Below are 16,376 nucleotides of genomic sequence, written 5' to 3'. Positions count from 1 at the left end.
TGATTGGAGGGGCGGGGTCATGGCCGGGGGATTATTGGCTGAGCGGTTGTGGGTGGAGCTGGGGCGGAGAGAAGAGTGCTGGGGAGGCGGAGCTGGTGGGCGGGGCTGGAGAAAGTTCAGAGCTGACTGGAGAAACAAGAAGATATTTATTAGGGAAAACAGAGGGGAAGTGGGGCCGAACATAAAGGAGGAGGGACAGAATCGGAAAAGCGGTGCTTCAGTTCAGTTCAGTCGCTCAGTCGTGTCCGACTCTGCGACCCCATGGACTGCAGCACGCCAGGCCTCCTTGTCCATCACCAACTCCCGGAGCTTACTCAAACTCACGTCCATCGAGTCGGTGATGCCATCCAACCATCTCATCCTCTGTCATGCCCTTCTCCTGCCTTCAATCTTTTCCAGCATCAGGGTCTTTTCCAATAAGCCAGTTCTTTGCATCAGGTGGCCAAAGTATTGGAGTTTCAGCTTCAACATCAGTCCTTTCAATGAATACTCAGGTCTGATTTCCTTTAGGATTGACTGGTTTGATCTCCTTGAAGTCTAAGGGAGTCTTCTCCAACACCACAGTTCAAAAGCATCAATTCTTTGGCGCTCAGCTTTCTTTATAGTCCAACTCTCACATCCACACATGACTACTGGAAAAACCATAGCTTTGACTAGATGGACCTTTGTCAGCAAAGTAATGTCTCTTTTTTAATATGCTGTCTAGGTTGGTCATAGCTTTTCTTCCAAGGAGGAAGCGTCTTTTAATTTCATGGTTGCAGTCACCATCTGCACTGATTTTGGAGCCCAAGAACACGGGGCTAAATATAGGAGGCGGGGTTTATTCAAAAGCGCAATTCTGGTTGGATTAGGAAGGAGACAAGGCTTATTCTAGGGGTAGGGGTGTATATGAAGTGGGCGGGGCCAATATGGGGCGGGGTCAATTATAGCAACAGTGAACTCGCTCCTCTAGGTCAGAAGAATTGCGGGTCTTTGTACAAATGGGGAGACTGAAGCTCCAGAGGGTTTGAGTCTACAGAAGACCGGTCTGAGCATGTGTTTCCCCCACACTTCTATTAGAGCTTTGCGCCCTTCCAGTGGGGGAGCCGCAAGGCTCCCTGGGAGTTGAAGCTTTTCAGGGGTTGCTATGGCGCCGGGGGCTGGGCAGGCGCTTGGGCCATCTTGGCGGTTTGGCCAGGAGGAGGGGCTTTCTGAGGCCCCGCCCCGGCCCCGCCCCCGCCGCCATGCGGCCCGCCCGTACTGCGCTCTGTCTGCGCCTGACCTTGGCCCTGGGCCTGGCGCTCGTTGGCCCCATGGCTGTGGGGTGGGCCTCGGCCCGGGCCCCCATCTATGTCAGCAGCTGGGCAGTGCGGGTGTCCCAGGGTTACCAGGAGGTCGATCGCCTGGCGCGCAAATTCGGCTTCGTCAACTTTGGGCAGGTGGGCGGGACCCAGATTGACGGGAGGAGGCGGGAAGATGTAAGAAGGGGACCCAGATCTCTGCAGATGGGAGGGGGGCCCCTTGTTCCCCATATATCAAGGACCCCCAGCTCACCCCTGCCTTGTCTAACTTCAGATTCTGGGGCCCCCAGAGGCCACCTGGTTGGGGGAAGATGTAAAAAGGGGACTGGCCCCGGCCTGAGAAGAGCTCCATCAGGGGAACCAGGTCTCAGCCATGCTCCCCTTCATTCCCAGATTTTCCCTGACGGGCAGTATTTCCATCTGCGGCACCGGGGCGTGGTCCAGCAGTCCCTGACCCCGCACTGGGGCCACCGCCTGCGCCTAAAGAAAGACCCTAAGGTGAGCCTGGCCTTCCCTCAAAGTTTTCTGCCACCTCCTATTATCCTTGTAATTGTAATGAGTGGCTGTGTGACCTTGGGCAAGTCACCAGCTCTCTCTGAGTCTTGGTATCGATTTGGCTCCCTAGTCTACAGTGGGGAGCCAGATGGGGAAGATCTGTGGAGAGCAACAGATAACGTGTGAGTGCAGCACTCATCCCAGGGCCTGGTGCCCTGTCAGCATTTCTTGTCACCCCCCTTCTCTCCTGCATCTCACCCAGAAAGATCAAGGTCCCCAGGTATAAAGAGGCCGGCCTAGGGGACTGATTCACAAGAGTCAGCCTGAAATCCGCCAGGAGCACTGGTACCAAGAGAAGAGGCTGGTTGGAGATGTGGTCTTGATAGAGGCCAGGTCTGGCTGATGGGTTGGGTGTGGGGGGCAGAGAAAAATTCAGGGGCAGCTTCCATGTCTGGAGCTAAGCAAATGGGCAGAAGATGGACCTGATTGCTGAGATAGAGGTGGGAGGGGGAACATGAGCCAGTTTGGGCAGAGGTTGGGAGTAGAACAAGGAAAAGGGGGAAAGGGTAAAGGTCTGAAGAAGAGTGGCCCGAGGCAGGCAGAAGGGCATGTGCAAAGGCCCTGGGTGCAGCAGCCACTGTGGTTGCAGCAGAGGAAGGCTGGTGGGGGCCAGACAGGCAGGGGGCCTCTTGGGCTTCAGAGAGGGTGGGGCAGGAGGGCTCATAGACAGTGATGCTGCAGAATGCCTAGAATGAGTTGCAGAGAGGTGGCGGGGATGGGGCAGCTAGATGACCAGGCAGGAGGTGGGTATGGCCATACAGGTGTGTCCTGCACCTGGAAGAGTGTGGTCGAGAGAAGTGGACGCTGCAAGGGGAGATGGACGTGTCTTGGGGAGAGGGATTCTAGAATGTGGACAGAGGCAGAGTGAGCCACAGTGGCCCTGGGCAGCAGCTACCACATGTGTGGGGGTCCCTTGGGGATGGGTGCTCTGAGGATTTCAGCGTCCTCCCAAGGCAGAGCCTCAGGCACATGGGAACCTCCTAGAGCAGCCCCAGCAAATACAGGGTCCCTGGCTCCATCCTATATCACATGGGTCCCTGGACAAGTAGGTGACAGCCCAGATACACAGCCTCCTAACCCTCAGCCCCCACACACGTCTGTCCCCCCACCCCGGCAGACCCAGTAAGAGGCCCGCCCAGACCCTGGAATCAGATTTTGGCCTCTTGGCCAAGAATCTGCAGAAGCGCTAAGAGGCAGGGCCCTCTAAAGCATCCTGGTGTGAGGACAGGAAGGTGGGAGTTGGGCAGGCTGCTCGCAGGTCCAGCCCCTCTCACAGTGTGGTCTCCTCTGCCCCCCACCCACCACCAGGTGCAGTGGTTCCAACAGCAGACAGTGCAGAGGCGGGTGAAGCGCTCCCTGGTGGTGCCCACAGACCCCTGGTTCTCCAAGCAGTGGTACATGGTGAGCTGGCTGGGCCGGGCAGCGGGGCCTGGCCATCTCAGAGCCCTCCTGACCCTGGCCCCCGCCTTGCACAGAACAATGAGATGCAGTCAGACCTGAACATCCTGCAGGTCTGGAGCCAGGGGCTGTCGGGCCAGGGTGTCGTGGTCTCTGTCCTGGATGACGGCATCGAGAAAGACCACCCAGACCTCTGGGCCAACTACGTGAGCCTGCAGGGATGGGGTGGGGGCTGCCTCAGGTCTTCCAGCTGGTGGCAGCCCCCTCATGTCTCCACCTACCTCCCCCAGGATCCCCTGGCCAGCTATGACTTCAATGACTACGACCCAGACCCCCAGCCTCGATACACACCCAGTGATGAGAACCGGTAAGCCTGGCATCCCCAGGGGTGTGGGGGCAGCCCCTGGTTCCCTACGAGGAGCCAGGAGGATGTGATGGGCTCCTGTCTCTGCCCTGGTGCCAGGCACGGGACCCGCTGTGCCGGGGAAGTGGCGGCAATGGCAAACAACAGGTTCTGTGGTGCGGGCGTCGCCTACAACACCCGCATTGGAGGTACTCAGACTAGGGGTGGGGAGCCTCCCAGCCTCACGCCCTTGCTGCTGAACGGTGGTGCCAGGGTGCCAGGCCCAGGGTGGAGGAGAACTGAGCACCCCCCATCGTCGACGCCTTCACCCCCAGGCGGGGAGAGCACGGGGCACAGGCAGGGTGTCCAGCGAGGCTGCAGCTGCTGCCCATGCAGGTGTGCGCATGCTGGATGGCACCATCACCGACGTGATTGAGGCCCAGTCGCTGAGCCTGCAGCCACAGCACATCCACATCTACAGCGCCAGCTGGGGCCCCGAGGATGACGGCCGCACGGTGGACGGCCCAGGCATCCTTACCCGAGAAGCCTTCAGGCGTGGAGTGACCAAGGTGAGTGGGTACAAGTCATGGCGGGTCTGGGGCCTACATGTGAGGCTCCCGCCCCACCCCAACTCCCACTTCTGTGCTGGTCCCTTCCTGCAGGGCCGAGGCGGGCTGGGCACCCTTTTCATCTGGGCATCAGGCAATGGCGGCCTGCACTATGACAACTGTAACTGCGACGGCTACACCAACAGCATCCACACGCTCTCAGTGGGCAGCACCACCCAGCAGGGCCATGTGCCCTGGTACAGTGAGGCCTGCGCCTCCACACTCACCACCACCTACAGCAGCGGTGTAGCCACGGACCCCCAGATCGTGAGTGCTCCCCCGCCCCCTGCACCCTCCCACGGCCAGACTCCCAAGGCCTCCTGCCTCTGCCTGCCCCACCCAGCCGCCTGTCTCTCACCTTCCCTCCTGTCCCCCAACTGGCCTCCTCCCAGGGCTGCCCCGTTGGCACTTGACACAGAGTGGGGTCCCAGACCATGGGTTGGCACCCCTTCACGCACCCTCCTGTCTACTCAGTGCCCCAGCCCTGCTGTTGTGCTCTGTGGTGCCTCTTTCTTGAAGCCCTTGGGGCTTTTGAAGCAGGGTGGGGTTTCTACGGGCACTGGTCCCAAACCCTTGTCTGTGACCCCCAGGTCACCACAGACCTGCACCACCAGTGCACGGACAAGCACACGGGGACCTCGGCCTCTGCCCCGCTGGCTGCGGGCATGATCGCTCTGGCTCTGGAGGCCAAGTAGGTGACGGTGGGGTCCCACCAGCCACCTGCGCCCCACAGCGTGGCCCTGGCTCACCCACCCTCGCCCACTCACAGCCCGCTCTTGACATGGAGGGACATGCAGCATTTGGTGGTCCGGGCGTCCAGGCCCGCGCAGCTGCAGGCGGAGGACTGGAGGACAAACGGCGCTGGGCGCCGAGGTGCGGCAGGGCCGGGCGGGGGGCGGGGCCGCCGCAAGCACAGGGCCGTGACCGCCGGCCCCTCCCCCTGCAGTGAGCCACCACTATGGCTACGGGCTGCTGGACGCTGCGCTGCTGGTGGGCCTGGCTCGCTCCTGGCTGCCCACGCAGCCCCAGAAGAAATGTGTCATTCATATCGTGCACACCCGCACGTGAGCGCGCCCCTCTGCCCGCAGGACGCCTGCATCCAACTCAGCCCTTGTGCCCACCTCCCCACAGCTCTTCTCCCTCCTGCCATCTTGCCTATCCCTCCCTCCCCCTACCTGCCACCTCCCCCAGCCCTCCTCCACCTGCTTCTGTACCTGCCTTCTCCCTCCACCTCCCATTGCTACCTGGGGAGTGGACATAGGGAGGCTTGCCCTGAGGTCTCAGTTTACCCATCTGAACAAGGAAAAGGTAGGCTTCAGGATCTGAGCCCAAACTCTGCCTGGCCCCCCACCAGCAGGCCAGCAGGAGAGGCCCTGGCCCCCATCCCCATCCTGCCGGTCATGCACGTGAGGAAGAATGTGTCGGCCTGCGCCGGCCACGCCAACTCCATCCGTTCGCTGGAGCACGTGCAGGTGCAGCTGTCCCTGTCCTACAGCCGCCGTGGGGACCTGGAGATCTCCCTCACCAGCCCCATGGGCACCCGCTCCACCCTCGTGGCCATCAGGTGCAGGGGCAGAGGCCAGCCCTAGGTGCAAACTCTCCCTCCTTCCTGGGTGCCCCTATGGGGAGGAGCCTGAGCACCCCCAGGTCAGGCAGGCTGGACCCCAGCCCTGTCCACATTGGCCATGCTGGTCAGGACTCTGGTTATGAACCCCTCTCATCTGTCTGTCTCAGACCCTTTGACGTCAGCAGCCAAGGCTACAACAACTGGATCTTCATGTCCACCCACTTCTGGGACGAAGACCCGCGGGGCTTGTGGATCTTGGGCCTGGAGAACAAGGGCTACTATTTCAACACAGGTGAGGTCCGGCCGGGTGCTGGCTGGGGCTCCACCCCTACCCACCTTGCAGACTGGAGCCCAGGGCCTCTTTAGCTGCCCCCCCTCCCCCACCTTACAGGGCTCCCACTGGTCTCCTGGGAGAGACTGAGCAGGCGGAACTGGCACTCAGTAGGTGCTCACTTACCAGCATACGCCAGGTGTCTGGTTCCCAGCCCACAGAGGGTATTGGGAAACTCTGCACTGTCTGTGTCCAGGATGGGATGTGGGTGGCAGGGCGGGGGGCCCGGAATGGCATGACCAGGCTGCTGACAGCCTCTCCCGCTCCGCCCCGTACCCACCACGACCCCTGCCCAGGGACGCTGTACCGCTACACGCTGCTGCTCTACGGGACGGCTGAGGACATGACAGCGCGGCCCTCGGGCCCCCAGGTGACCAGCAACGCGTGTGTGCAGAGGGACACAGAGGGGCTGTGCCAGGGTGAGTGCCCGGCGTGGCATGGCCCATTTGCAGGGAGGTGGCAGCAGGGGCAGTGTGCGTGTGCGGCCTGGGGTGGAGGGGCGGGCAGGCCGGGGTGGCAGGTCTCAGCCTCACAGCCCCATGGACGTGTTTGTCCCTCATGCAGAGTGCCACAGCCCCGCCTACATCCTGGGCCACCTTTGCCTCGCCTACTGCCCGCCAAGGTACTTCAACCACACCCAGCAGGCGGTGACCGCTGGACCCGGGCACTCAGCTGTGCCTGCCATGCGGGTCTGCTCCAGCTGCCACTCATCCTGTTACACCTGCCGAGGCAGCTCCCCGCTGGACTGCACTGCCTGCCCTCCACAGTCCATGCTGGACGAGCAGCAGGGCTCCTGCTCGGGCCTCCACCCCGCTGAGGGCCATTCCCACTCCACGGCGACTGCCTGTCCCTACCCCCATGGCCCAGCCCAGGCCGTGGTACTGTCCCTGCTGGCCATGGCATTTGGGACACCCCCTCCTCTGCCATGTTCTCCTCACGGGCTGCCTGCTGCCATGGATGGGACCCCCTAGGACAGGGGGCCACTCCAGTTGCCACTCCAGAGCCCGCAGCAGGCTGGAACCCAGAGCCAGCTGACAAGGACAGCCAACATGCACCTTGCTCAAGCCCTGGTGGGCACCCCCATCCTCCTGTCCAGACTGGCGCCCCATAGGAACCTGCCCCGGGAAGGTCCTGGCAGCCTCGGAGGCACAGGCCAGGGGTGGCCACGTGGGATCCTGCACCCCGGACTTGGCAAGTCAAGGTCAAAGAGAGAGAGAGAAGTCTCATTGCATAGTTTGGGTGGTGTGGGTTGGGGGGGCGGGAACCAGGCGGGGGGCCGATACCCCAATATCCCTTCCCTGTCCCAGAGTGGAGGGAGGGAGAGGTGGAGCAGACGACACGGTCCAGAGTCTCCTCTCGGGCACCTCATCCTCTGACTGTGCAGAATTTGCAAATAAAGGTTGAATAGAAGGTGGAAGTCTGTGGGGTCCTTAGAGCACCACTCTCTTCCCCACGGTGCGATTGCTGTTGGGGGTGGGGGTGTCCCATGCATACCATGTCTATCCCTGGAGAAAGGGTCGGGGTCAGTGGAGTCCAGAGCCCATGTCCTGGGGGGTGGGGGCTGGTGGGCTCCTGAATGACAGCTGTGGCAAAGCCTCTGAGTGCCCTGAAGTGTCCTGGCCTGCTCTTACTGCTCTCCCATCCTTTTTTAATTTAATTTTGGCTGCACTGGGTCTTCATTGCTCCACACAGGCTTTCTCTAGTTGCAGTGCGTGGGCTTCTCGTTGTGGTGGCTTCTCTTGCTGTGGAGCATAGGCTTTAGGTGCTCGGGCTTCAGTAGTTGTGGCACATGGGGTTAGTTGCTCCATGGCATGTGTGATCTTCCCGGACCAGGGATTGAACCTGTGTCCCCTGCACTGCAAAGCGGACTCTTAACCACTGGACCACCAGGGAAGTCCCACCTTTGCCACCCTTATGCATGAGTTTCTCTTTAAGGCCGAGAACTAACAGAAGTGTTATCCACAAATGACAATTGCAGATCTACCCACATGGCCTGTCTACTGGCTTCCAATAATTAATTGCACTTTTCTCTGTTTTTCTGAGGTCCTTGGGAGGCTGAGGGAATCATGAACTGGAGATACAATGCTCTCACTCCCCCAGGCTTCCACTTCCCCATCTGGAAAGTGGGTTCTCCACTTCTCTGGAACTGAAGGAGGATCCCAAAGTGCAGGGAGGGTGGGGCTGGGGTAGGGAGGGCATGGATGGAGCTATTGAGAGTCCTTCCTCTGTCCTCACACACATCTATGGGGTGGGGACACATTCCTCATTGCTTCTGATTTTCAGAGCTGGGAGGCAGTTTCTACAAGGAAATGGAGGCTGTCCTGGTTGGTTGTGCCTTGACCACAGGCTTCACTTGAACTCCATGGAGTCAGTCCTGGTTTGTTGCAGGAGCCCCAGAGATACTCCTCCCCAGGGACCCTGGGCACCTGCTGAGCCACTAGGCTCAGGTTGGGCAGCCTCAAGCTGGAAAGTAATGGGAATGAGGTCAAGGGCTGAAGCTGGACCCACTGGAAGCAAGAGCAGCAGCCAGCTGCCCTCCGAGTGCAGTCCCAGCCACGGCCCTAGAGTCCCACCCAGTTCAGCCCCTGCTTCCAGAGTTAGCTCCAGGCTGTGAATCCAGAGCCATCTGGCCTCCCTCTCAGAGCCTCAGTGACCACACTTGTGCAACAGCATTAAACCTGGCACCTACCTCACCAAATACTCTCCAGGATCCAAAGAAGTAGTTTTCTGGCCTGACACATGGTAAGTGCCCAAATCATGCCAGTTTGGGGCAGCCACTTTGGGAAATAGTTCCACAGACAAACATGGAGTTACTGAAGAATTCAGCGATTCCACTCCTAGGCACATGCCCAAGAAAACTAAAGACACATTCACACAAACAACTATGCTAGGAAGTTCACAGCAGTATGATTCACAGCAGTCAAAATGCGGAAGCAGCCTGAATGTCCACTAACGTGGGTGAATGAAAAAATGCAGGGTGGCCTCTCCACACCCGGGAGCGTCACACAGCCATGAAAAGGAGAGGAGCACTGACACTCCCAACAACTGCAGATGAACTTCAAGAACACAATGCTCAGTGAGAGAAGTAGGACATAAAAGAACACAGGGTGTGTGATCCCACTGATGTGAACCGTCCACTGTCTATATATTTCCAAAACAATGACTTGTACACTTTAAACAGACTTTATGGTATTGTAGGCTTCCCTGGTGGCTCAGATGGTAAAGAATCTGGTCACAATGAGGGAGACCCGGGTTCAATCCCTGGGTCCAGAAGATCCCCTTGAATAGGAAATGGCAACCCACTCCAGTATCCTTGCCTGGAGAATTCCGTGGACAGAGGAGCCTGGTAGGCTACAGTCCATGGGACCGCAGAGTCTGATAGACTGAGTGACTAATACTACTACTTGTGGTATGTAAATTGCTTTTTTTTTTTTTTTTTGACTGTGCCAGGGCAGCTTGTGGGATGTAGGATCTTAGTTCCCCACCTTGGACTGAATCCAAACCCTCGGTAGTGAGAACAAGGAACCCTAACCACTGGTAGGTGGTGGTGGTGGTTTAGCCATTAAGTCTTCTCCAACTCTTTGAGACCCCAAGGACAGTAGCCCACCAAACTCCTCTGTCCATGGGATTTCCCAGGCAAGAATACTGGAGTTCCTTGCTATTTCCTTCTCCAGGGGATCTTCCTGACCCAAGGATCGAACCTGAGTCTCTTGCACTTCTGGTGGTCTCCTGCATTGCTGGCAGATTCTTTACCACTGAGCCACCAGGGAAGCCCTAACTTACTTTCTATAAAGTTGCTTAAACAGAGAAAAACCTCCCTGGTCTGAGCAGGTCTTCCCACCCTACTTAAGAGGGGCGAAGCCAAAGATCAGTCCCCTCCTAAGGGGAGGGGGTTTTAGAGACTGGAGAGGCAACCATGAGGTGGATTTGGGAGAGCCCAGATGCGAATGCTACACCCCTGGTTACCTCAGTGGGACTGGCACAACTGGCATTTACTGAGTGCTCCCTGTGTGCCCGTCACCTGGTGTGTTCCCATGACAGCCACGTGGGTTGGAGGTCATGTCCCCATTTTGCAGAAAACTTGGCCTCAAATGCCTTGTTCAGTCCAGTTCAGTCGCTCAGTCCTGTCCAAGTCTTTGTGACCCCATGGACTACAGCACACCAGGCTTCCCTGTCCATCACCGATTTCTGGCACTTGCTCAAATTCATGTCCATCAAGTCAGTGATGCCATCCTATCATCTCATCCTCTGTCATCCCCTTCTCCTACTTTCAATCTTTTTCAGCATCAGGGGCTTTTCCAGTGAGTCAGTTTGTTGCATCAGGTGGCCAAAGTATTGGAGTTTCAGCTTCAGCATCTGCCCTTCCAATGAATATTAAGGACTGATTTCCTTTAGGATTGACTGGTTTGACCTCCTTGAAGTCCAAGGGACTCTCAGGAGTCTTCTCCAACACCACAGTTCAAAAACATCAATTCTTTGGTGCTCAGCTTTCTTTATAGTCCAACTCTCACATCCACACATGACTACTGGAAAAACCATAGCTTTGACTAGATGGACCTTTGTCAGCAAAGTAATGTCTCTGCTTTTTAATATGCTGTCTACGTTGGTCATAGTTTTACTTCGAAGGAGCAAGTGTCTTTTAATTTCATGGCTGCAGTCACCATCTGCAGTGATTTTGGAGCCCCCAAAATAAAGTCTCTCACTGTTTACATTGTTTCCTCCATCTATTTGCCATGAATTGATGGGACCAGATGTCATGATCTTCATTTTCTGAATGTTGAGTTTTAAGCCAACTTTTTCACTCTTCTCTTTCACTTTCATCAAGAGGCTCTTTTGTTCTTCGCTTTCTGCCATAAAGGTGGTTTCATCTGTGTATCTGAGGTTATTGATATTTCTCCTGGCAATCTTGATCCCAGCTTGTGCTTCATCCAGCTTGGCATTTAGTATGATGTACTCTGCTGCATATAGGTTAAATAAGCAGTGTGACAATATACAGCCTTGACATACTCCTTTCCCAATTTGGAACCAGCCTGTTGTTCCATGACTGATTCTAACTGTTACTTCTTGACCTGCATACAGATTTCTCATGAGGTAGGTAAGGTGGTCTGGTATTTCCATCTCTGTAAGAATGTTCCACAGTTTGTTGTAATCCACACAAAGGCTTTGGCGTAGTCAATAAAGCAGAAGTAGATGTTTTTCTGGAAGTCACTTGCTTTTTTGATGATCCAACGGATGTTGGCAATTTGATCTCTAGTTCCTCTGCCTTTTCTATATCCAGCTTGAACATCTGGAAGTTCACAGTTTATGTACTGTTAACCTGTACTGTTGAAGACTGGCTTGGAGGATGCTTTGTTAGGCAGTGAGAGAAGCCAGCATTGGACCAGATGCCCACCCTTTGTGCTTCTAGGCCCTGCGCGAGGAGGCTGATGTCGCTTCCTTCCTCATTATTTAACTTATATGCAGAGTACATCATGAGAAATGCTGGGCTGGAAGAAGCACAAGCTGGAATCAAGACTGCCAGGAGAAATATCAATAACCTCAAACATGCAGATGACACCACCCTTATGGCAGAAAGTGAAGAGGAACTCAAAAGCCTCTTGATGAAAGTGAAAGAGGAGAGTGAAAAAGTTGGCTTAAAGCTCAACATTCAGAAAACTAAGATCATGGCATCTGGTCCCGTCACTTCATGAGAAATACATGGGGAAACAGTGGAAACTGTCAGATTTTATTTTGGGGGGCTCCAAAATCACTGCAGATGGTGACTGCAGCCATGAAATTAAAAGATGCTTACTCTTTGGAAGGAAAGTTATGACCAACCTAGATAGCATATTCAAAAGCAGAGAAATTACTTTGCCAACAAAGGTCCATCTAGTCAAGGCTATGGTTTTTCCAGTGGTCATGTATGGATGTGAGTTGGACTGTGAAGAAAGCTGAGCACTGAAGAATTGATGCTTTTGAATTGTGGTGTTGGAGAAGACTCTTGAGAGTCACTTGGAGTGCAAGGAGATCCGACCAGTCCATTCTAAAGGAAATCAGTCCTTAATATTCATTGGAAGGGCAGATGCTGAAGCTGAAACTCCAATATTTTGGCCACCTCATGCGAAGAGTTGACTCACTGGAAAAGACTCTGATGCTGGGAGGGATTGGGGGCAGGAGGAGAAGGGGACGACAGAGGATGAGATGGCTGAATGGCATCACCGACTCGATGGACATGAGTTTGGGTGAACTCCGGGAGTTGGTGGACAGGGAGGCCTGGCGTGCTGCAATTCATGGGGTCGCAAAGAGTCGGACACGACTGAGCGACTGAACTGAACTGAACCCCACTTCAACTAGCTCAGTCTTGTCCAACTCTTTACGACCTAATGGACTATACAGTCCATGGAATTCTTAATACTGGAGTATTAAGATCCCTTCGCCAGGGGATCTTCCCAACCCAGGGATCAAACCCAGGTTTCCTGCATTGCAGGTGGATTCTTTACCAGCTGAGCCACAAGGGAAGCCCAAGAATACTGGAGTGGGTAGCCTATCCCTTCTCCAGGGGATCTTCCCGACCCAGGAATAGAACTGGGGTCTTCAGCATTACAGCTGGATTCTTTACCAACTGAGCTATCAGAGAAGCCCCACACATTCTGGTCCAGTGGTACCGAAACTCTCTCGGGCGTGGCCCCTTTAAAGGGGGGTTGGCTTCGCGGCAGGCGGGAACCCGAGAAGGCCGGAAGTGCGCATCACGTGCCTATAGGGCGGGCCCGCAGGCCGACCGGAAGCGGAAGTGGCCTCTCGGCAGCTGTGGCGGCTGAGTACCCGCGGCCAGGTGGATCTTCTGCTGGAAACTTGTCTTGAGTGGAGCCGGACACTGAAGCCCCAGACCGCGTGCTGTTCCGCCTTGGGAGGATCGAGGCAGGGCCGGCTTCCCCGGGAGCGGGGCTCCGGAGCGTGTGTGGGAGTTTGCCGGGCGGCAGGAACTGCGCGGTCAACGCTCTTTTCTGCAGCCTGCAGGAATGGGCTCCAAGGCCAAGAAGCGCGTGGTGCTGCCCACCCGCCCGGCGCCCCCCACGGTAGAGCAGATCCTGGAGGACGTGCGGGGGGCGCCCGCCGAGGACCCCGTCTTCACTGCACTGGCCCGGGAAGGTAGGGGAAGCCCAGGTCGTGCAGGGGAGGGGCGCTCCGGAGACCCCAGCGAGAAGGGAGGCACCTGGCTGCTTTTGAGACGAACTGGCAGAGTTAAATGGTCAGGACAGAGACTGTCTGGCCCTACAGTACCCAAAATACTTAGGTCTGGCCTTTTGCAGAGAAAGAGTGTCCACCCTTTGCTCAGAAGATAAACGGAGAACATTGACTGCAGGGTCCGACATACAGTTGTAGTCTGAATATTGTGTTCTCTATGAGTTTCGTTTATTCGTTCAACTTTATTGAGAACCTCTTATGGGCCAGGTTCTATTCTAATCACTGAGGTGGTGAGGTAGATCTGAACGTTGAAAGTCCCTGAGACTTCCCTGTCCGTCCAATGCTTAGGACTCTGCGATTCCACTTCAGGGGGCATGGGTTCAATCCCCGGTCGGGGAACTAAGATCTACATACCACGTGGCACAGCCAAGAAAAGGGGGAAAAAAAAAAAAAGATGAAAGTGCCTGTCCTCAGGCCATTCTAATGGGTAGAGAGGATCAGTATAAGGCTTGTGGGATGTCAGAAGGTGAGAAACACGTTGGGACTTTTTTGGGGGGTTCGTCTTTGTGTCTTTTTGTTTTTTTTAAATTATAGTTGGTTTACAGTGTTAATTTCTGTTTTATAGCAGAGTTACTCAGTTACACATACTCATTCTTTTCCATTATAGTTTATCACAGGATATTGAAAATCCTGTGCTATACAGCAGGACCTTGTTGTTTATCCATCCTGTATATAATAGTTTGCATATGGTTATCCAAAACTCCCAGTCATTCTTTCCACCATCCCGCTTCCCCTTTGTGTTTGTTGTTCAGCCGCTCAGTCGTGTCTTTGTGACCTCATGGACTGCAGAACGCCAAGCTTCCCTGCCCTTCACCATCTCCTGTCCTTCACCATCTCCCGGAGTTTGCTTAAACTCATGTCCATTGAGTTTCTAATGCCATCCAACCATCTGATCCTCTGTTGCCCCTTTCTCCTCTTGCCCAAAATCTTGCCCAGCATCAGAGTCTTTTCCAGTGAGTCAGCTCTTTGCCTCAGGTGACCAAAGTGTTGGAGGTTCAGCATCAGTCCTTCCAGTGTATATTCAGGGTTGATTTCCTTGCTGTCCCTCCCCCTTGGCAACCACAAGTCTTTTCTCTATGTCCGACCCTGTTTCTGTTTCATAGATAAGTTCATTTGCATTATATTTTAGATTCCACAGATAAGTGATATCATACAGTATTTGTCTTTTTCTGACTTCATTTAGTATGGTAATCTCTAGTTGCATCCATGTTGCTGCAAGTGACAATATTTTTGTGCTTTTTCACTGCTGAGTAGTAATCCATTGTGTATATATACACCATATCCTTTTCTTTTCTTACCGTACCTTTTTTATTCCTCTTTATCCATTTATCTGTCGATGGACATTTAGCTTGCTTCCATATCTTGGCTGTTGTAACTAGTGCTGCCTTGAACATTGGGGTGCATGTGTTTTTTTGAATTATGGTTTCATCTGGATATATTTGCACAGGAGTGAGATTGCTGAATCATATGGTACCTCTGTTTTTAGTTTTTTGAAGAACTTCTGTGCTATTTTCACAGTGGCTGCAGTAGCTTATATTCCCACCAACAGTGTAGGAGTGTTCACTGTTCTCTACACTCTCTCCAGCATTTGTTATTTGTAGAGTTTTTTTTTGTTTTAATATTTATTTATTTGGCTGTGCCAGGTCTTTGTTGTGTCATGCAAGCTCTTAATTGCAGCATGTGGGATCTAGTTCCCTGACCAGGGTTTGAACCTTGGCCTCCTGCATTAGGAGCATGGCGTTTTATCCAGTGGACTACCAGGGAAGTCCTTATTTGTACAGTTTTTAATGATGGCCATACTGACCTGTAGGAGGTGGTACCTCATTGTAGTTTTGATTTGCTTTTCTCTGATAATTAGCAATGCTGAGCATTTTTTCATGTGATTCTTGACCATCTGTATGTCTTCTCTGGAGAAATGTCTATGTAGATCTTTGGCCCATTTTTCAACCGGGTTTTGTTTGTTGATATTGTGTTGTATGAGCTGTTTGCATATTTTGGAAATCAAGCCCTGGTCAGTCACATCATTTGCAGTTATTTTCTCCCAGTCTATAGGCTGTTGGTTTCCTTTGCTGGGCAAAAGCTTGTGAGTTTGATTAGGTCCTATTTGTTTATTTTTGCTTCTATTTCTGTTGCCTTGGGAGACTGACCAAAGAAAGCATAGGTAAGATCCATGTCACAGGATGTTACACCTATGGTCCTCTAGTTTTATGGTGTCATGTCTTATATTTAAGCCTTTAAGCCATTCTGGGTTTATTTTTGTGTAGGGTATGAGAGAGTGTTCTAATTTCATTGACTTACATGTGGCTGTGGGACAATTTGTTTTTAAATTAAGTAACAGTAAAAATTCTGTTCTTTGCTGCACATGGCCACATTTTACAGGCTCAGGAGACCCTTGTTGCTGCTGCGCTGAGGGGCTCAGCTGGGGACGTTTCTGTTGCCTAGAACGTTGTGTTGGATGGGGCCGCCTGAGGAACCACAGCACCTATTTATCCATAGCCTGCAGCTGGGTCTTTGGCGGCTGCTTGAGCCCCAGCTTAAGGGTCACAGGCCTAGGTCCCCAGCACTTGGAGGTTGGGGCCATGAGGCATGGCCAGTCCTGGGGCCATTCAGGGAGCAGGGGGCTGCCCCTGCCGGCCTGTGTCTGCCTCTGTGTGCGCCTGCACTGTCTGGCCTTTCCCACCTTGGTGTCAGGCAGGTGATAAAGTGATCTGTAATCAAATGCAGAGCTTCTGGCCAGTTTGTGGACAAGGGGACCAGGCAGAGCAAGGAGGACCTTGATGTGTGTCCATGTGACCCTGGAGCCTGTGCCTTTTCCGCCCTGACTCCCCTCTTCTCCTGTACCCTTTAGGAAGTGTGGTCACTGGGAAGTGTGCATCCTGTCCTCTTCCCACCCCCCTGAGTGCTCAGAGTGCTGGTGAGAGCCATTCTGCTCCGTGATCAGGGTCAGAGTTCTTTCCAGGAGCCAGGGCCCACCCTTTGGAGGGACTGTGGTTCAGTGGAGTCCAGCCTTTCCTGTGACCTGTCCCCTCCAGTCCATTGTTTTCTCTGGAGGGTAAACTGAGTCCTCTGG

General features: G+C 54.4%; 2 protein-coding genes across 13 annotated transcripts in view; both read left to right on the top strand.

Moving 5' to 3' along the window:
• Positions 1-165: 165 nt before the first annotated feature.
• Positions 166-7,492, top strand: PCSK4 (proprotein convertase subtilisin/kexin type 4). Of its 12 annotated transcripts, none has more exons than XR_009737537.1 (16): positions 1,116-1,457; positions 1,674-1,778; positions 3,144-3,236; positions 3,311-3,439; positions 3,524-3,600; positions 3,697-3,785; positions 3,973-4,145; positions 4,239-4,451; positions 4,775-4,875; positions 4,954-5,057; positions 5,131-5,248; positions 5,539-5,748; positions 5,919-6,043; positions 6,118-6,221; positions 6,379-6,501; positions 6,647-6,735. XR_009737537.1 is itself a non-coding variant. In XM_061423360.1 (16 exons), the coding sequence occupies exons 1-15, from the start codon at positions 1,224-1,226 to the stop codon at positions 6,427-6,429; spliced, it is 1,926 nt and encodes a 641-aa protein (XP_061279344.1). In that variant the 5' UTR covers positions 1,116-1,223; the 3' UTR covers positions 6,430-6,452; positions 6,647-6,734. The 12 variants fall into 12 exon arrangements, 11 of the variants coding, with proteins under 11 accessions (XP_061279341.1, XP_061279344.1, XP_061279345.1 ...); XM_061423360.1 differs by having other exon boundaries at positions 6,379-6,452; positions 6,647-6,734; XM_061423361.1 differs by having other exon boundaries at positions 1,117-1,457; positions 6,143-6,221; positions 6,379-6,452; positions 6,647-6,734.
• A 5,325-nt stretch (positions 7,493-12,817) lies between these two features.
• The window catches only part of C7H19orf25 (chromosome 7 C19orf25 homolog), a 5,023-nt gene continuing 1,464 nt past the window's right edge, over positions 12,818-16,376 (top strand). Inside the window, exons 1-2 of the mRNA XM_061423350.1 lie at positions 12,818-12,979; positions 13,072-13,210. Coding sequence (XP_061279334.1) covers positions 13,081-13,210 — 130 coding nt within the window. The 5' untranslated portion in view covers positions 12,818-12,979; positions 13,072-13,080. The remainder of the gene's footprint in view (positions 12,980-13,071; positions 13,211-16,376) is intronic.

Source organism: Bos javanicus, chromosome 7 (assembly GCF_032452875.1).
Source record: "Bos javanicus breed banteng chromosome 7, ARS-OSU_banteng_1.0, whole genome shotgun sequence".
NCBI classification, from domain to species: Eukaryota; Metazoa; Chordata; class Mammalia; order Artiodactyla; family Bovidae; genus Bos; species Bos javanicus.
The sequence above is the reverse complement of the archived record's forward strand: the minus strand, read 5'-3'. Positions and strand labels throughout refer to the sequence as shown.